Source organism: Lissotriton helveticus, chromosome 2_1 (assembly GCF_964261635.1).
Source record: "Lissotriton helveticus chromosome 2_1, aLisHel1.1, whole genome shotgun sequence".
In the NCBI taxonomy this organism is placed as follows: domain Eukaryota; kingdom Metazoa; phylum Chordata; class Amphibia; order Caudata; family Salamandridae; genus Lissotriton; species Lissotriton helveticus.
The window spans coordinates 1,127,833,895-1,127,855,736 of record NC_136059.1 but is presented as its reverse complement, the minus strand read 5'-3'; the positions used below and the strand labels follow the sequence as shown (position 1 = coordinate 1,127,855,736).

General features: G+C 44.8%; 1 protein-coding gene across 1 annotated transcript in view; it reads left to right on the top strand.

Moving 5' to 3' along the window:
• DENND4C (DENN domain containing 4C) overlaps positions 1 to 21,842 on the top strand; it is a 1,285,018-nt gene that overhangs the window by 264,517 nt on the left and 998,659 nt on the right. The window contains exon 6 of the mRNA XM_078675962.1: positions 20,873 to 21,042. Coding sequence (XP_078532088.1) covers positions 20,873 to 21,042 — 170 coding nt within the window. The remainder of the gene's footprint in view (positions 1 to 20,872; positions 21,043 to 21,842) is intronic.

The window sequence follows — 21,842 nt, the reverse complement described above, 5'->3', positions numbered from 1 at the left end:
TCGCAGGACCTCTGCAACAGACTCCGCGCAGTCTTCCATCACAAAATCAAGACCATCTACGACAAATTTGATGACAACAACTCCCACGAAGAACCCCCTCCCACCAATCCCAGTACTACTCAACCTACACTACACAGCTGGACCGCCTTCAGCATCTAAGACACTCGGCAGATGATGAACCCTGCCCCACCACGTCTACACTGAGCCGCAGACTTCATCGCCCCGAGCTCCAACGAATCATCAACCGATCCTTCGAGACCGCCTCTTCCCCCGACGACTGGAAACATGCCAACACCAACCTCCTTGAAAAAAACCTCAGCGGACCCCATCGACCTCAAAAACATCAGACCGATCTCCCTGCTCCCGTATCCTGATAAAGTCATTGAAAAATCTGCCAATAGCCAACTCGCCGCCTTCCCAGAAGGAAACAACATCCTCAACTCCTCACAATCTGGCTTTAGGAAGAACCACAGCCCTGAAACCACACTCCTCGCAGCAACAGACTACAACCGCTCCCTACTCGACAGAGGAGAGATGGTGGCCCTCCTCCTTCTGGACCTCTCTGCGGGCTTCAACACTCTCTCACTGCACCCTAGCCCGCAGACTCCACGAAGCAGGTATCCGGAATAAGGCCCTTGAGGGGATCTTCTCTTTCCTCTCCAGCAGAACCCAACGAGTCAGACTCCCTCCATTTCTCTCAGAATCCACTCCAACCACCTGCGAAGTGCCACTAGGAACATCCATCAGCCCGACCCAGTTCAACATCTACATGGCCCCGCTCGCATCCATCGTAAGAACACACAGACTTAACATCACATCATACGCAGACGACACCCAACTCATCCTCTCCAACCAACCAACATCACCAGACACATCTTTCAAGACGAAACGGGAGCAGTCCCCAGATGGATGAAGATCAGCTGCCTACAACTCAACACCGACAAAACCGAAGTGCTTATCATGGGCCCACACCTTGATGCCTGAAACGACACCTGTTAGCCCCCCACCCTCTGAACCCCCCTAACGCGCTCCCACACACACAACCTCTGCATCATCCTGGACTCCAAACTCAAAATGGAACACCAAGTCAATGCCATCACCTCCTCCTACTATCACACCCTCTGCCTACTACGAAAGACCTTCAACTGGATCCCCCACGAACACAGGAAAACCTTCACACACGTCATCAGCAGCAGACTGGATCACTGCAACACACTCTACACCTGGATCAACAAGAACCTCACTCGCAAACTCCAGAACGCCGCCGCCAGACTAGTCATCAACCTACTGCGCCACTGCCGCATCAACCAACACCTACGGACCCTACACTGGCTCCCCGTCTAGAAGAGAATCACCTTCAAGCTTCTCACCCACGCACACAAGGGCCTCCAAAACATCGGATCTGCCAACCTAAACCACTGCCTCTCGTTCCACGCTCCCAAACGTTCTCTCAGATCGGCCCAGCTCTTCATCGCGACAGTACCTCTGATCAAGACAACCAGGACAAGAGGACGCTCCTTCTCCCTCCTCGCGGCCAAGGCATGGAACTCCTATCCTCTCCACCTCCGACAGACCATATCGCTCCCTAAGTTATTAAGGGACTGCAAAGCCTGGCTCTTCGATGGAACTCAGGGATTGCTGCGGACCCCCTTTCCCCCAGCGCCTTGAGACCAGTACCGGGTTAGTAGTTTGCGCTTCTCAAACCCATGATTGATTGAATGATTTATTTATAGGTTTGTGACCTATGTCTGACTATGAAAAGGCTTTAGGGAGCACCTTAAGATCAAAGTTATATGGCAGTGTAATTTTTTTAGTAAATCAATTTAATAGTTACTGTGAATTAAAGGGGTTAGAAATTAATTCATCAAAAACTAAGTACATGGCCATTAATCCCCCGAAAACTTTTAAGAAAAATTTGGCCCTAAACAACACCAAACTAGAATACGTGGAGTTTTTTGACTATCTGGGTATCAGGCTTGACAGTAAACTGGCTTGGACAAAACAACTAGAAAAAAGTAGGTTAACACTCAAGCATAACTCTCTCCCTATTTTAAAAATCCATGGAGGGAGTACTTCAAAAGCCATAACCCCGGCGATTGAAGTGTTTAGAGCTAAAGCCCAAACTGCTGCAATATATGGCGCCGAGATTTGGGGATCCTATTCCAACAGAACATTTGAAACCGACGAGAATATGTTCTGTAGACGCCTACTGAGATTGCCAGCAAGAACACCCTTAATCCCTGTTTTCCTAGATATTAATCTAAAACGTACAGATTATTTGTGTTGGTTGAGGCCCTTGCTTTACTGGGTAAGATTATGGTCTACCCCGGAACTTGCAGACTATAGAGCTGGATTAATAGAGATTATGGAATTGGACACTTATAATTCGATCAAGTGGCTGAGACATATTTCCTCATGTCTTACAAAAATAGGTTTATCACACTTCTGGAAAAATCCAACTATTTTGCAAACAAACTGTAAAGCTCAGGTAAAAACTGCCTACTGGTACTATATAAATACTAACATATATGAGCGTACTACAGGTTCATTAACACTCAAATTTTTGCAGTTTAAAGATATCCCTACATTTGAACAATTTATGGACGAAGTGGAACCACCCTTGGCTAAAACCATCTATCTTCAATATAGATATGGGGTTTTACAAATAAATGCTAATACTTGCCGGTGGGGTAACTCTAACTCCAGTGGGGAAGATGCTTACTGTAAATTGTGTGAACCGAAACAAAATGAAGACGAGGCACACATTTTATTCTTTTGCCCATTATATGAACCACAACGTAGGAAATGGATCAAACCTCTTTGTAGAAATTTGGGTATACGTTCTTATAAAGAGGCTGAAAGATTACTTAGATCTTCGTCTGATCGGCTGATAACCTTCGGGGTCAGTCGGTACCTCCATAGTATCTGCTTTATTAGGAAAAAATACGGTCTAAAAATATGAATTTTAGCATTTTTAACTACTGGCATTTTTTAATTATTTAAACGATGTAAATAGTTGCTCTTTTTTATGATTAGGTCTTGAAAATTAATTACAAACTGGAAGAATTCCTTTTTTTTCTTCTTTGGATGGTGTAAAAGTAATGAATCCCGATGCAATTGTAAATAATTGTGGTTTATTGAGTAATAATATATGTATATACTGAATTTTTTAACAAGTGATATCTTTGTTTTAACAATTATTATGTTTATAAATGTATTTTTTGTGTTGGCTTTATGGCATAAATGTCGAATAAAAGCTTTACAACAACAATAAAAAAAAAAATCGAACTATTTTTTTGTTTTTGTTTTGTTTCACAGAACACTTTTGTTAGTTTGTGCATTCATAACACGTTTATGCTCACATTAAAAGTCTATTGCTAGTTTTCTCCTGTACCCGATTCAACAGCAGATGTATTGATATATGAACCATACAGACAAAATTAGCAAGACAATAGTACATGCCAAGTTACTAATGCAGTGTCTTTGATATGTGATTCAATGGCATCTTTTTGGTGAGAAGTCGATTTTGGCAAGCCACATTTTATGTTGCTTAGTTTCCTTATCTGCTGTAATGTTTCAAGCGTCTATACTCTGCCTTCTGAATATTAGTAGAGGTATTTTGGCAAGACTCAGATCGATGGTGTTCGCTTTGGAAAAATCTAAAGTAGATATTTAGAAGTTTTGTATGATAGTATTTTTAGAATTGAACGCATATCATGTAGCTATCTCTTCAGCCGTGTAGAAACAGATGAGACGGTTGTTGAGACAGTTGTTTTCTACATATATCGTCTTCCTACAATGTGAAAAAGTATATTCTTTTGAAAGCCTAAACTTTGATGTCTCCTTTATTCATAAATAAATGGAAACAAGAAGGTGAACTGCTGGGAAATTGGTATTAAAGATTAACAGTCTTTAAAGATAAGGTAAACAACTTGGGTGCTCCGTAGGAGGCATGTCCGTCCTGACACGTCGTTAATAGTAGCCAGTATGTGCAAACATAACAGATGGATGCATCCCTATAGTGGGCACACCTTGGGTTCTTCAAAATGAAAGACTCCTTATTTACAATGATATGTAATTTTATTCTTAATGAAGTTCATGAATCTGATATTAACAGCATATCAAGATATCTTTGTTGTTCATCGATGGTGTTCCAAAATGAATTAAACATTCCATTCACGATTTCTGATTAATCATAATCACATTAATGCTCCGATGCATTTTGGGCGGTGAGGCCCTTTTTCTAGGAGCTCTGTAATAAAGGATATAGCATATAAACACTCTAACATGTATAACAAGATATGTCACACATAGAATTGTCACAAACATCAAAACAATAAGTGGTGAGGTGTGGTTTCTATCGACAAAATATCGTGAAAAACGGCCCGAGTGATAGCAGTGACAGGGGTGAAGGGAACGTGAAAAGTCGACCGACCAGTGTAAACGACGTAACCACTCACGTGATTAAGAATCTGAATGCAACAGGTAAACTGCGCTGTAAATTTTTTTTAAAAAAATAGATCAAATTTGAAGAATCACAGGTTGCATTCACTTTGAGTTTGATGTCATTACTCTTCATGGGGTGGGTGATGGTATTCCCTTTAATAACATTATTACAGTTGTTGCAGTTCATGCAAGGGCGAGTGCCCTTTCTCTCAGTTGTTTCCATAGGTTCTTTAGCCAAAGCAAAGATAGGGGGGGTCTTTCAACATTTCTTTAAAATCTGGTTCGAGTGGGAGAATCGACCAATGTACTTTTCAATGCTTCTTCTCTAGAGATTAATGCAACTCTTGTTTCAGCTTCTTCAATGATGGATTTAGGGTACCCCCTTTCAAGAAATCTGTTACCCATTTCTTTAATGCGTTGTTTGGAGGTGTGTGCATCAGAGGTGATGCGTTTGGCTCGCAGCATTTGGGAATAAGGCAAGTAGCGTTTGATGCACAAATCAAACTAAAAATATGAAATCAAGTGTGGCAGCACATTTTTTGGAACACAAACACAACATTGCTCAACTGAAATACATGGTATTGGAAATTGTAAAAAAAACTGATGGAAGAGACAACAATAGATATTTATTGCAGCGAGAATTAGCATGGACCTATCGTTTGCAAGCCATGAAGCCCTTTGGGCTTAATGACAGAATCGAATTTAGCTGTTACATTTAATGTAATGTATATTACTCATGATTAGCCACGTTTCTGGTGGTTACACTGATGCTTTATACTCTTGTATATGTGACCCGTGTTGTTGACACATTTTACTTTATATGCTTCTTTTCACTATCACTTTCACCTATTTTTAGGTTAATATGGCTGCCGTTTACGTCACTTCACTTTTACTTCTTCTCCTTAGAGGTTACTTTTTGACCGATGTCGACATATAGCCCTTTTTTTATGTGCACACTCACCACGTGAACGCCACAGCCAATTAGAAGCTCTTTAATTACTCACGTCATCTCCGCCCACACACTGCTCGCAACGCCGGTTACTGAGTCCTGTACTGCTTCACGAAGATCATTGATGTTATGAAGTGAGTCGGTGGTTCACCGCTAAGCTGCTAGACGATTGGTGACTCGAGGCTGGATCGCCTTAGTAACCCTTGTTTTTTTGAAAATGTTTTTACAGCACAGTTTACCTGTTGCATTCAAATTCTTAATCACGTGAGTGGTTATGTCGTTTACACTGGTCGGTCGACTTTTCACATTTCCTTCACCCCTGTCACTCCTATCACTCGAGCCGTTTTTCACGATATTTTGTTGATAGAAACCACACATCACCACTTATTGTTTTGATGTTTGTGACAATTCTATGTGTGACATATCTTGTTATACATGTTAGAGTGTTTATATGCTATATCCTTTATTACAGAGCTCCTAGAAAAAGGGCCTCACAGCCTGAAATGCATCGGAGCATTAATGTGATTATGATTAATCGGAAATCGTGAATGGAATGTTTAATTCATTTTGGAACCCCATCGATGAAAAACGAAGATATCTTGATATGCTGTTAATATCAGATTCATGAACTTCATTAAGAATAAAATTACATATCATTGTAAATAAGGAGTCTTTCATTTTGAAGAACCCAAGGTGTGCCCACTATAGGGATGCATCCGTCCTTTATTCATAAGCCATTTGCATTTATATTCCAGCCTGTATAAATAAATGTTATGCATCCTTTCAACCTTCGAAACTATTTTCTGAGAGACTTGTTTTTATATAATTATTATTATTATTATTATTATTATTATTATTATTATTAGAAGACTCTTCTATAGCGCATGGCCACTCGGGAGCATCCCAGCGCTTAAGACTAACCAGAAGGAGATGGATTAAAAGATGCAGGTCTGTATTATCTAGCTTTTGGGAACAGGAAGGTTTTTAACTTTTTCCGAAAGGTGAGTAGGTTAGGCTCTTGACGAAGAGGTGGAGGAAGAGCATTCCACAACCCAGCCGCGTTATGCGAAAACAGACGACCCCCTGTACGGGCCCTGCTAATCCTGGGAGTTGTCAGAAGGTTTTGTTGGTTTGAGCGAAGGTTCCTAGTGGGTTTGTATGGCCTGATCATGTCATCTAGAATGGGAGGGCCTCTTCCGTAGAGTGTTTTATGGACCGTGCAGAGTGTCTTGAAATGGATTCGCTCCTTTTTGGGGAGCCAGTGCAAGGTGCAGAGCGCGGGTCTGGCTGATGTACGATAGCTAGTGCCCGTGAGTAGTCGTGCTGCGGAATTCTGGGCAACCTGAAGTTGCCGAATAACCGAAACAGGGGCTCCAAGATAGAGCGCGTTTCCATAGTCCAGCCTAGATAAAACAAGGGATTGGACTATGGTTTTCTTAGCTGTTTCGGGTAGCTGAGGAAGGATTTTTCGAATTGTTTTCAGCAATCCGAAGCAAGTGGCTACTGTCTTCCTTGCCTGGATCTTAAATGACAGCTCTGCGTCCAACCAAAACCCGAGGCTCTTTATCTCGGTCTTTGGGGTGGGTCCGGGACCCATACAGGAGGGCCAGTGTATCGAGTTGTTAAATATGGCCTTTTTCCCTAGAAGCATCAGCTCCGTTTTTCCTCCATTCAATTTAAGGTGGGACAAGTCCATCAATTTTGCTACTGCCTCCAGGCAACAACGGAGATTGGAGGGGGGGGACTCCACCTGATTAAGAGAAACCACTAGCTGGGTGTCGTCAGCATAGCTTACTAGTTGGATTCCAAAGGGAGCTACTACTTCTGCCAGGGGCGCCATATACACATTAAACAGTGTGGGGCTAAGGGAGGAGCCCTGTGGCACCCCACACTGTAATGGTATTGGTGGAGAGCAGCTGTCTCCTGAAAAGACCTTGAAGAATCTGTCGCCAAGAAAGGACTCCAGCCACATAAGTGCCCTGCCTTTAACACCGATCCCCCTAAGGCGAGACAGGAGGACACGGTGATTCACCGTGTCGAAGGCGGCGCTGAGGTCCAGGAGGATAATGTCCGCGCTGCCACCTGCGTCCAGAATCCTCCTGGAATCCTCTACCACCCTCAACAATGCTGTCTCCGTTCCCTGTCCTCTCCGGAACCCGGTTTGGGTTGAATGAAGCAAATTGTGGGTCTCCAGAAAGGATGCTAGTTGTTTATTTACCCATTTCTCGGCAAGTTTACTAATGCCAGGGAGCAGGGAAATGGGACGGTAGTTGGAAAAGTCTTAGGGGTCGAGATGTGGCTTTTTTAACAAGGCCCTAACCATGGCCAGTTTCCAGTCTTGAGGTACCTTCCCAGATTCAAGTGAAGTGTTAACTAAATGAGTGATATATGTACTGATATTGGGCAGGGCTAGGTTTAAGATGTTCATAGGGGCAGGGTCTAGCGGAGAGCCACTTTTTATAGAGTTAAAGAGCGAGGGTAAGAGCTCTTTACTAAGGGGAGAAAAGAAGGGGAGGCAGGGCGAGATACTATCAGTGCCGTCTGCCAAAGGAAGGATTAGTTCTTCCAGAGGTAGGGGAGGAAGGGAAAGGAGGATTTTTTGAATTTTTTCAGCAAAAAAATTCGCCAGATTATTGCAGTGAGCATCAACTTCCTCCATACAGAGTGGCGATGATGACGAATCGGGGACTTTTAACAAAGATTTAGCTATCTTAAACATCTCTCTTGGGGCGTTGGCAGAGACCTCAATTTTTTCTGCATAGAAGATGGATTTGGCCGCGTTAAGAGCAGATTTATATTTCTTTAAGGCGAATCTATATTTGATTTTTTTCTCTTCCTCAAAGTGTTTTCGCCATTGCCTCTCCAACCGTTTGCATTCTTGTTTCAGGGACCTTAATTCTAAAGTAAACCAGGGTTGTTTAGTGGGGCCTTTCTTTTTGGAGATATATTTTTTTGGGAGCACGCTATCCAATGATAGTTCGATCCATTGGTTGAAGTCCATATTTGCCCTATCAATGTCCTGATTGGCCTGGGGTTCACTTGTTTTCAATGCCTCTACCCAGTCATTAGCTTCTAATTTCGTCCACCGCCTGCCCAACGTTGTACTAGGCAGTTTTGCTAGGCCGGGTGTGGGCGTATTCCATATGAAAGGAATAACCATGTGATCTGTCCAAGGAATGGAGTATGGCTCGGCTGATATTAAATCCATAATGTTTGAGAATATAGGGTCTAAAAGGTTCCCTTTAGAGTGGGTGGGGTGTGAGACTATCAGATTCAGTTCACATGCCGCTAAGTCCTCAGCTAGTCCTGTAGCAATAGTATCTGAGGGATTATTGAAATGAAGATTCAAGTCTCCCAGTACTATGAAGTTTGAGACCCTGCTGGCTAACTCTATAGTAGTTTCGATAGTTCCTTCCAGGAATTGTCTAATTGAGCCAGGCGGACGGTAGATTAAGAGTCCTGAGAATGACACTTCTGGGGATACTGTGATAGAAAATTGTGCACTTTCACAATCAGGGATGGCGCTGTCTGTCATACGACAGATTAGGTGTTCCCTATATAGTATGGCTATCCCTCCTCCAACCTTGAGTTCTCTGTCCCTATGTTGGATCAGATATCCAGGAGGAAGGGCCTGGACGATATCTGGGCCAGACGTGGATCCCAGCCATGTTTCAGTTAAAAAAAGAATATCGAGCCCGAGATCTTGGATTAATAGAGAAATTTCAATTGCGTGTTTAGAGAGTGATCGGCAATTGACCAAGGCCATTTTCAAGGTACCTTCTGCTTTTGTTGTATTAATATCCACTTCCGTAGTTCTAAAAGGGCAGTGTTGACAGAAGGGGCAGCACGTCGCTAGGTTCACAGAATGAGTACAAGAGGAAGGTAGGACATTATTAAGTGCGAGGAGAGTCGAGCGGGAATAAGTTAGTAAGCCGCTAGATGATCGGTCAGAGGTTCTGGTCCCTGAGCCCGACCGAGCGCAAACGGGCTTACCTCTGGCGCACCTCCGGCGCTCCGCCGTCGCTCCCGCTGCGCGCCTACGCTTCGCGCTCTAGGGATGTGCATTATTTATAGCCGTAGGCGCAGGAGTCCTGTCCAGCTATCAGTATGCCCCCCAAACCAAGATGGCGCCCGCGAATCGGCACTTCCTGGTTCCCTCACTCACCCGAGACGCGATTTCACAGAGTCCTGAACCTAACACGGTGGAAATTCCCGCTAAGTGCGGAATGAGGACACAATTTATGGTGCAGGTAAGAGGGGGAGATTGTTGCTCTAAGTAGCGCTGAGGCGAGAGTGCGCCAAGACACAGCAGCGCGAGCGCGCAATAAAGAATTAAGTAATTTTTAAAATAGGTAAAAACAGCAGCAGTGCGATGATAGGTACATCCGCGCGTTCTGGTCAAGTAGTCTGACCTGAGAGTGGGAAGGTTGAGCTTTTATACCCTTCCAGGCGCAGGAGTCCTGTCCAGCTATCAGTATGCCCCCCAAACCAAGATGGAGCCCGCGAATCGGCACTTCCTGGTTCCCTCACTCACCCGAGACGCGATTTCACAGAGTCCTGAACCTAACACGGTGGAAATTCCCGCTAAGTGCGGAATGAGGACACAATTTATGGTGCAGGTAAGAGGGGGAGATTGTTGCTCTAAGTAGCGCTGAGGCGAGAGTGCGCCAAGACACAGCAGCGCGAGCGCGCAATAAAGAATTAAGTAATTTTTAAAATAGGTAAAAACAGCAGCAGTGCGATGATAGGTACATCCGCGCGTTCTGGTCAAGTAATCACATACTACACAATACATTAAGGAGTATTTCCCAGTAGGCTTGTCATTCGTCTGTATCTTAGTCTTCTGTGGCTGTTTAGATAAGTATTTATTACATTTGTGGTTCATCATAAGTTTGAGAGTGGAGTCATGACCTTGGAAGCAAATTATTAGTTTCTTAAGAATTATCCTTAGGTCCATCCCACTTGTACATTTGACCCTCATCACACAATACATTTTATATGATCATGATCTCTTTGTCTCTAGACAATTATGTACTTATAAAGACTTACCTGGTTCGCTTTGGAAGTCTAAGCTGTACTGGTGGTTGCCCCAGTATTGGAACTTTCATAGATTCCCATGCTAGGCCTAGGCCTCATCTCATTTTGTAGCATATCCACCTCTTTTTGTAAAAGAGACCAAAAAAGTTTCAACAACCAATCAGAAGAGCCTCACCCCTTAGAATCCTCTTGAGAGAGCCTCAGAGCCTCAGATTTTCTACTGCACGTTGTACTAGGAAAGTCTCCTCTGAGCTCTGCTCAGTTTTTCTTTCTACAACTTGAAAAATCAACCTTTTTTTCTCAAGATGTCAGATAAAGAGAAGAAAGCCTTGTTCTAAGCTTGTGCTACCTGTTCAAAGAAAAGACTTTATGTGGAGGACAAGCATAAGGATTGTATATTCTGCTTGTACCCGGACCACAAAGCTACTGATTGTAAAATCTGCAGGACCTTCTCTACTAAGACATTAAGGGACAGAGAAGGAAGACTTCGGACCTGGCTGCAAAAGATGAAGTCTAGAAAGGAGGTCATTTCCAGCGACAGCGAAGATTCCTCTTCAGCTTCCTCCTCAAGAAGATCTAAAAAGAGGGGTAGGTCTTCCCCTTCAACATCTGCTGAGCCTCCGTCTAAGACCTCTCAAAAGACCTCTGATAGGTCTACTAGGTCTAGTCCCCGAAAATCTCCTCACCAAGGTGCAAAGGAGAAAGAGGGATTAGTGTCTGAGGTGGTTTCTTCTCAGAAGGGGGTCTCAAGGGCCTTCTGTTATCTCTCCACCACCTGGGAAAGCAAAAGGTTTTAAGAAACCTGTTTCCTTACCTCAAGAACCAATATCGGACAAGAAAAACCCGCTCGTCGACGGTGATATCTTCAGGTACGTCGACGAAAATCCAGAAAACTGCTATTTCTGCCTTGTCGACGGGACAGTCGACGACAGCCTCAACGTCGGCTGCGTCGACGGCTGGAGCTTCATTCTCTTTGTCGTCGACGATGATGACACCGACACTGGTGTCGACGACGATGGGAATGACGACAGCTGCTGTAATACTGACGACTAGCTTGCTGACGGTACAAAAGGTCAAAATCTCCATAAACAGACGCCAAATCACACCGGACATGACATCCCCACGAAGAGTGACGCCCTTGCCTCCAGCCTTACTTTTAGATGAGGACTATTCAGATGATGATGATAGTCCATATGGGGACGCTTATAGCCCATCTCCGCTCCATGTAAAATACAGCCACCTCCTCCACCACCGCCACCTTCCTCTTCAGCTGTGGAGGTTCAGCCAAGGGAACAACCTGCGGAGGAGAGACATGGTGTCACCTCAGGACAGGTGTATGGTGACAATGATGACGATTCCTCTGATGATGGAGAAAATGTAACGGAGGTCCCAAATCCGATAGAGAGTGGGACGATTACAAATTCCAGATCCACCTTCTCCTTCACCGGATCCGGAAGACTCCCCTCCAACTGACATAGGAGGTTTCCATAACCTCATGGAAAGAGCTTCAAAACGGTTTGGACATCCAGTTCCTATGGTTCAATCAGACTACTTCCTCTATGACTTCAAGGAGCCATACAAGAAATCAATCCGCTCTATTCCAATCATAGAGCATGTTTGTCTGAGGGTGTGAAGGTCATGCAGTCTCCAGCAACCGTTGTTCCGGTCCTACCGCGGTTGGAGAAAAAGTACAAGGCCCCTGATGGTAGTCCCGCGTGCCTGATTGGCCAACCGAGGCTGGACTCTGTGATCTCCCAGGCGGCGCAAAGGAAGTCAAAGAATCCTTCGGCCCCTCTGGCTTGTCCACCTGATAAGGAGGGTAGACGCCTTGACAATGTGGGCAAAAGATTCTCTGCAATGTAAAGTCTCCTTGTTCGTGCCTCCAATGCACTAGCAATTTTGGGACGATATGATCCCCAAATGTGGTGCGATATGTCTCCGTTTGTGGATCAGTTACCGGAGAGTGCTAAGGCGGATGCAAGGAAGATTTTAGAGGAAGGGGAGCGCTCTTCCTCGGAAATAATTGACTGCGCCATGGACATAGCCACAACTGCTTTTCGTGCCTTGGCAGGTTCGGCTTCGGGCTACCTGGTTTTGCCCTGAGGTGGAAAATAAGATTTTAGATTTGCCCTTTGATGGTGATCTGCTTTTTGGAAAACACATAGATGATGCCTTACAAGATATCAAGAAGGACACTGAAACAGCCAAGTCCTTAGGCACTCTTCAATACCGTAAGGTACCATAGCGAGGGGCAAAAGGCAACAACGCTACTCCTCATATTCCCAATCATCACAAGCCTACATGCCACAATATTCTCAGAGGCAGGGCCAATCTGCAACTTTCTCTCGCCAACCAACAAGAGGTCGACAGGGTCGCCAGGTGAGAGATCCATCTAAACGGCAATAGCTGCCTCTTGGCTTTTTCTACTGGTCCTCCCCCTCCGATAACATCAGTGGGGGGGCAGGATTTGGCATTGTCTACGCAGCTGGATGATCATTACATCTGACCGGTGGGTCTTGAATATCATTCGATTTGGCCACACGTTGGAATTTCAACATCTTCCTCCTTCCAGAGCTCCTCGCCCCACCGAGTCTAAACATCTGCGACTTCTATGTCTCGAAGCCCACCAACTATTCATCAAGGGGGCAATAGAACCTGAACCTCACTCTCAAAGAGGGGAAGGTTTTTATTCCAGGTTTTTCCTGGTTCGCAAGATGGAGGAAAGGTGGCGTCCAATATGAGACCTAAGGGAGCTCAACTCCTATCTCATCAAGCTGTCATTCAGAATGGTTTCTCTTCAAGACATTTTACGTCTTCTCAATCTAGGGGACTACATGGCAACTCTGGATTTAGAGGATGCGTATTTCCATGTGCCAATCCATCCAGCTCACAGACGATATCTACGCTTCACAATAGCCAAGAGCCACTTTCAATTCAAGGTGCTTCCGTTTGGTCTCAGGTCCGCACCACGGATATTTACAAAGGTATTGGCCCCAGTGGCGGCGTTTCTCAGAAGGCAATCTCTGGAGGTTTTTCCCTACCTAGACGATTGGTTGATAAAGGCTCCATCCTTTCAAGCGGCTTCCAAGGCGGTCAATAGCTGCATTCAACTTTTCAACCAACTAGGTCTTCAACTCAACAAATCCAAATCGTTCCTTCAACCATCCAGGTCGGCCAGATTTCTAGGGTCCATTCTGGATACGAATCGCTGCAAAGCTTTCCCTTCGGAAGAAAGACAAAAAAAGACTCATTCTCTCAGCTCGTCTCTTACAAAGGAGGAAATCTGTTGGTCCGTCTGTACAAATCGCTACTAGGATCGATCTCGTCTTGCATACCATTAATTCCGCACTGCAGGCTACGAATGCGTCCACTGCAAGAACAGCTAGACAGGCAGTGGTGCCAAGCAGAAGGCTCATTCGACGACAAAATAACAGTAACACCAGGAATGAAAAGCACAATCAACTGGTGGACGATAAAGGAGAATATTTCAAAGGGTCTCACTTTCAGGATCTCCCCAGCTTCCATGGTTCTCACCACGGATGCCTCACTAAAAGGCTGGGGAGCAGTGTTGCAGGATTTACAAGTGACCGGTCATTGGACGCCCGAGCAGCGCAAGTCCCACATCAATCTGCTGGAACTCAAAGCCATTCATTTAGCTTTACAAGCTTTCCTTCCAAGAATACAGAATGGCTCGGTGCTGGTTCGTACGGACAATACGACTGCCATGCACTATATAAACAAACAGGGCGGGACAAGATCCCGGGTTCTTTTAAGGGAAGCCCAAGAAATATGGAAGTGGGCAATCCTCCACAGGATTTCTCTCACGGCGCAACATCTCCCAGGTACACTCAATTCAACAGGCACTGAGTCATCTAAAATCAATCAGTCACGAGTGGGAACTGGATCAGGGCACTCTGGAGAACATCTTCTCAGGTTGGGGCACTCCAACCATAGACCTGTTTGCGACCCCAGAAAACAAGAAATGCAGTTTCTATGCAAGCAGGGATCTCCATCGAGGTTCACTGGGGAATGCTCGTTCGATAGCCTGGTCCGGCGCATTTGTTTAAGCCTTTCCTCCGATACCCCTACTTCCGAGGCTGACCAGGAAACTCAAGGCAGAACCTCGCAGGAGGATTTTGATCGCACCAGCGTGGCCCCGACCATTCTGGTTCACGGAGCTTCTCCTACTCTCTCAAGATCAGCCAATTCACCTACGGCCCATTCCGTCTCTATTGACAATGTCTCAGGGTCAAGTGCTGCTTCCAAATCCGAGCTCACTCCAATTGACAGCGTGGCTCCTGAGCACAGAGAATTCCAGAATTTGAACCTCACTAGGGAGTGTAAAGAAATACTATCCGTGCACCAAGTACAAATAAGACTCACCATGCAAAATGGAAACGTTTCTGCTTGTGGTGCCAACGGCAGAATCTCCATCCGTACACTTCAGCTCCTCACCAGATTTTGCCTTACATTCTTTCTCTGGCTAAGTCAGGTCTGGCGCATTCTTCCATCAAAGTACACCTTGCTGCTATCTCTAGATTCAGGCGGACATCCTCAGGTCCTTCTCTTTGGTCTTTCAAAACAAAGCATTTCTCGCTGGATCTCTAATGCAATTCACTTTTGTCACCAAGAAGCGGACAAACCGCTGGAAAGGCGTGTTCGGGCTCATTCGACGAGATCAGTCTCATCATCTGTGGCTCTATTTGCTTGAGTCCCTATCAAAGACATTTGTAGAGCAGCTACGTGGAGCAGTACCCACACTTTCACAAAGCATTACTGCTTGGACTCTTCCATGAGAAGGGAAACGGCTGTGGGACAGGCAGTCCAGAGAAATCTTTTTCAATGAGAGGTGAGCTTTCCCTACAATCCCTCCTTCCTGTATTGCACATTTTGTATCAGATACTTATTCTTTTCTATGGTAACATGTTACGTTTTGTTTCCTATGAGAAAAAGTATAATAAGAATGTATTGATACTCCTGTAACAAAATGTGCTTTTATGACTTACTGCTAGCTACTCTGATACAAAGCATGGGAATCTATGAAAGTTCCAATACTGGGGAAAGAAAACAAGTTACTTACCTGTAACTTTGGTTCCCCAGTATTAGTAACTTTCATAGATTCCCATGCGCCCACCCTCCTCCCCTGGGAAAGCTCGGCCTTTTTCAGATGTAGTTACTGTTACACAACGGCTACGAAAATCTGAGGCTCTCTCAGGAGGGTTCTATGGGGTGAGGCTCTTCTGATTGGTTGTAGCAACTTTTTTGGTCTCTTTTACAAAAAGAGGTGGATATGCTACAAAATGAGATTAGGCCTAGGCCAGTTTTCTCTTTTGTACCTACTGCTATGGTATTTTCTATTTAGCGAGGCTCCCATTCCGACGGCCGGGGAATGATACAAAGCATGGGAATCTATGAAAGTTACCAATACTGGGGAACCAAAGTTACAGGTAAGTAACTTGTTTTCGTCCTGGAAAATTAGATATGTAGACATTGCCTGTGTTGTGTCCAGTTTTGGTGATTCCATTGAGTGATCTTCGGAATCTAGTAACTGTTTAAAGAAATACTGTGCTATACCATGATGTTTGATTGCCTGTGTGCGTAATTATCTGCAACATTTTAAAGTTTGAACAACATTTTTTCTAGAAACTAGATGAGTGAGGAGTTGACAGGTAAACAGATATGCATCTAATTTTTGTCTACAATTTCTTAACAACCAGAACTGCTAGTGGGCACGTTTTCTCTTACCATTCATATGCTTGAATATGCAAGTTCATAATTTTTCATATACAGAAATGCTAGTTCTGTTCACATCGGTTACATTTAAAGATATCGCCATTTACGTTGGATTCTTGGAGTTAGTTAAATGTGCCTGAATGATTTTGTTTCTAGAGCATCTTCTCTAATTTGAGTACATATACCATTTCTTATATATTTGGATTGTTATGCATGTATATATAGTTTTGGACTATGCATCAATCACTTTACACACATTTTTAAAAAGATACATACACGTTTAGTCCGCTATGTACCTGCCTATTGACCTACTAACATCGCTGCGCTAGCGCTTGGCAGTGATTAGGACTGCTGCAAGCGTTTTTATCGTTTTTTAAATTGTTTTGCCATTTATTGTGAAAATTGTGCTTAATACCTGCATCTTGCTTGCCCACTCCCCGGTCCATCGCAGCTACCAGTGCTGTTTGTTGTGGAGAGAGGTTAAAGCGGCACCACTTCCTGGTTGCTCCACTTAGGGCGGCCATCTTTGGAGGTTGACGTGCTAGTCTCCACCTTCGCCCAATCTATATGATCCCTCATTTCTCCGCGCAGCGGTAGCGCCGTACACGCGCCGAAGAGGCGCCAAAGAGAAGCCAGTCTGCGCCAGTGCGCGTCCAGACGCTTCCCGCTGGCCCTCGGACTCGACTTCTATTATGGCAGGGGAGAGTTTATCTTATATCCCCTCTTCGCTACTTGCCCTACGACCTCCCTCCAATCCTTCTTGCCGTCACTCGATCCTTCCTACCAACACAGAGTACTATTGTAAATATTGCGACTGGTGCACTTCTTCACATAGCTGCCACTCTCCCCCTGTACAGAAATGGAGGATGTATCTCCTTAATTGTCGGTCTCTACCGAAACATCATACTGAGCTGCATATGTTGATTGAAGAGCTCAATCCCGATGCTCTTTTCTTAACAGAAACCTGGCTCCAGATAGATAATGACCCGACTACAGCATGGGTTACCCCTCAAGGATATACCCTCAAACGACTTGATCGTCAGACCGGGAGAGGTGGTGGATTGGCCATAATATATAGAGACAGTTTTGGGTGCCGTGTTACTCCAACCACCTCACCGGCATGCGAGAGCCTTCACTTCTCGTTAGAATTTTCTCCCACCACCACTTTCTCGGGCATCCTGGTCTATCGCCCACCCGGCACCCTTAATAACTTTATTACTAATATAACAGATCTCACTGCAAGTGTTGTGCTGACCTCGCCCAATCTTACTCTGCTCGGGGACTTTAACTTACATCTTGATGACCCCCTCGATACGTCAGCCAACAACCTCCGTTCCAACTTGCAAGCCATTGATCTCTGCCAAAGGGGCCACCAGGTAACCCATAACAGGGGACATCTTCTTGATCACATTTACAGCAATATAGACGATCTTACCGTCGAGACTCCTATCCCACTACCCTGGACCGACCATTTTTTGATACCTTTCACCTGGCTCACCAATTCCCCCTCTTCCTTTCAAAACTTTGCCAAGCACCTGGGAAGGAAATGGCCCTCACTCTGCCTCCCCGACTGGGTAGCTGTTCTTGCCCGAGATCCACCTAGGAAGGCAACCAATCCCTTCATGGCCACTAATAATTTTGACAACTGGATCTCTAGTACCCTCAACCAGGTTCTTCCTAAATGCCCCCGTAATTCTATAAGAAGACTCAAAGTTGCCCCATGGTATACACCTGCCCTTAGATCTATGAAATTAGAGTGTCGCAAACTTGAGAGAGCCTGGAGGAAGGACCACTCCCAGCTCAGAAAGGTTGAATATAGGGCTGCTATGAAGCTTTATAAGATAGAGATCAAGGCGGCACAAGTTCTTTTTTATGAAGGGAAAATTAACGCAGCTGCTAACGCCCCTAGGGAAATTTTTAAGATTGCAAAGTCCCTTATCTTACCTCTTGCTGAGCGTCCTTCTGCTGAAGGCGCTCAAAACCGCTGCAATGATCTGGCCGTTTTTTTCCCCCAAAAAACCCAGACCATATACTCCTCATTTAGCAATCCTAAGGAGGATATGAGACTCCCCGCTCCCACAACCCCTGATCCCTCGGTCCCTTGTGGGCTTGACACAATTCCACTTCTTGATGCACATAGTCTAGACAGATTAATTCCTAAGATCACCTCTGGGTCGCCCATCGACCCAGCACCCCCTCAGACCCTTATCAAGGTCTTGGACGTTATTCGTCCAGTCATCTTAGACGTTCTTAATATCTCCATCATTTCTAAATCCGTCCCACCTTCATGGAAGTGTGCAATGGTGAAGGCATTGCTGAAAAAGCCCACCCTGGACCAGAGCAACCTGGCCAACTACCGCCCTATTTCTTTACTTCCGTGGCTGAGTAAACTGCTTGAGAGGCACGTTAATAACACCTTAACGGACTATTTGGAATCCAATAGTCTGTTGCGTGCCTCCCAGACAGGTTTTCGTCCTCAGCACGGAACCGAAACCGCCCTTCTAGCGGTAACGGAAGAAGCAAGAGCCGTGTTGGATCGGGGAGGAAAGGTCACCATTATCTTATTGGACCTCAGCGCCGCGTTCGACACGGTTAACCATGCCACGCTATTACAACGACTGGCGGGCATGGGCGTGTCGGGCGCGGCCCTGGAATGGCTGACATCCTTCCTGAACGAACGATTCTTTCAGGTCTTTGAGGGTGAGGTGGCTTCTCCCAAACACCCACTTAGGTGCGGGGTCCCCCAGGGCTCCTCCCTAAGTCCTACCCTTTTTAATGCCTACATGGAACCCCTAGACAGGATAGTCCATCCCTTTGGTGTGCGTATTGTCACCTACGCGGACGATACCCAACTGGTGGTCTCTTTAGACCACTCGGAGGGATCGTCTAACACCCTAGGTCCCTGTCTAGAGGCTGTCGCCAGCTGGATGCAATCTTCCTGTTTGAAACTCAACGGGGAGAAGACAGATATCATTCTACTGGGTAATCCCCCCCTGTCTACCCTTGCATCCATCTGGCCACCATGTTTGGGCCTGCCCCCTGTCCCTAAGTCCCAGATAAAGAGCCTTGGGATTTGGCTCGACAAATCACTCGACTTTTCGGTCCAAGCCACCAAGACTGCCGCCACCTGTTTCGGGCTAATGAGGATGCTCGCAAGGTGCTCCCTCTGCTCCCACTTCAGGCGAGAAGGGTCATGGTCCAGGCCCTGATACTCTCCCGCCTGGATTATGGGAACGCTCTCTATATGGGAGCCCCGGCTTGCGTTATACGGAAGCTTCAGGTTACCCAAAATAGTGCGGCCCGCCTACTTTACAACCTGCCTCGCTGGCAGTCAGCAAAGAAGGCCCTAAGGGAACTCCATTGGCTCCCAATGGCCGCAAGAGTGCAATTCAAAGCCATGTGCATTCTGCACAAATCCTTTCACCGAGCAGGCCCGGCAATCCTACACTCCATAGTCACGCCTTATGTTCCATCTCGCCCCCTTCGCTCTGGCACCCTCCAGTTGGCAACTTCCTTTAAAGTCAACAGAGCCCGCTGGGGCGGCCGCTCTTTCTCCCATTCTGCGGCCAGACTCTGGAATTCCCTCCCTTTCCCTATCCGAGGAAACAGCAATTATATGTCCTTTAGGAAAGCTTTGAAAATGCACTTGTTTGCTAAAGCCTACTGAACTACCCTGAGCCCGCGCTAAGCAATCAGTCACAAGCGCTGCGAGGCCTCCGGGTAGTTACGCGCTATACAAGTGCAATTTTTCATTTCATTTTTTCATTTCTATTGTATTACTCTCACTTGACCCATGTGTCCTGTAGTTATGTGATTATTCTTGCTCTTATTCCTACTTAAGGTCGATATTGCATGTATTACCTTCCTTCCATCCTTTTTGTAACGCGCTCTGATATCCTTCGGGATCTTGTTGCGCATATATAAAACTTTAAAAATAAATAAATAGTTGCATTGTCTCTTTGCACATGTCCTCAGACAGATATGTATATGGGCGAATGAATCTTTAAGTATTTACCCCTCACAAAATTTTTTCATTCAGAGTGGAGATCTGCACTGTTACCGGTGAATGTGAGTGGTGGTGCTAGGCACTGGCTAAAGTCGGACCTGGAATATTTTACTGTTCTCTTTATCACGGTTAATTAAACAGCACTGAGTCTTATCTAAAAGTCATGTTTCAGTTGCAGACAAAGTTTTGTTTGAGCTTGCTATTGAAGGATCCTTCCTTCAAAATAAGGGATTTGAAAACAACTAATTTAACTTTTTTGCTGCTCATGGAATACTGGAGGTACTACGGAATTTAAAAAAAATCTTTTTTTAATATAAGGTAGTAATATCTGGAAAAAAAGGATGATTTAAGTACATGAGATGATTTTAGGCTGCAATCTGAAAATGGCAGCGAAGTTCTTTTTATTAGGAGGTTCTATTATTGAGAAGAATGTGGTTTGATGAATAGATTCAAAGCCTGTGGATTTGATGTTGGCCATACGAGAGAGTTCTAAACTGCAGCAGTCGAGAGGCGAGTTAAACTTGTGATAAATATGTACTGAAAGCACTAGGGGTGGTTGAAGTTACATCTTTCTAGGGTCTCTGATTAAATATTATAATACATTAGTGGGGGGTTGTATTATTCTAATGTGTATTGATTTGATAAATAGAATGGACATATGCTTGTGGATGGGCAATTAACCAATCCTTTGTCTTTGATAGGTTTGATTTTCAGATATCCAGAAGTGGATTATGAGTCCTTTCCACTCCCTCAACAGGTGCCCCTATTTTGTCTACCCATGGGAGCGACTATCGAATGCTGGGCACCCCAAACTAGATATCCACTTCCAATTTTCTCAACGTTTGTCCTGACTGGTTCAACTGCAGTAAAGGTATGCATGTATTTACAGAGTTTAACTTTACTCCTTTTATAACCCATTTTATTTATTTCAAACTGAACAGTACAAGAATGGACATAGCCTTCCTCCTCTCAATCAGACTCCAGCATACATTTACAGATTCAACTTCTAACACCTGGCTACCCACCCTTAGCCCCTGACACACGCCCTCCACTCTGATTCACATCTGTGGTTCAAGAGACTAGTTCCAGATGAAAGGTGTAACTAGTTTGTTTCCTAGTCCACCTTCTGACAGATTAGACCATAAATACCCGATACAACTTCTCAAACTAAGCACCAAGCCCGTGTTCTGACTCTCATTAACTACAGTAACACCTGCTTCACAGATCTGCCCCCACTGAAAGGTGCGTTGTACATTGCAGTGTAGGAAGATGTAAAAGGACAATTAAAATATTTCTATATCACTTCTGTGGTAATCGACTTTCATTAGCTTCTTCTTCTGGCCTGCATAGTGTTGCAATAGTGCTTCATAATCTACCAGACCATTGTTTTTTTCCCATCAGAAAGCCCAGTTTAGGTATAGACTCCTCTGAGGCCAAGAACACCAGTAGTAAACCATTCTAGCTGTCACAAAATGAAGCCAGTAATTCCTGATTTATGTAAAGGGAACTTCATTAATATTCATTGACACTGAAATTGTTACACTCTCATACATTATTCCAAAACGCTTTTAAAATAGTGAAAAACAGGTAGGGCACTGAAGGGGGTGAAGGGAAGGTGCTTTGAAGTGGTTAAGCTGCAAAATGTCTTGGTAATTACGCTATAGAAGAAGT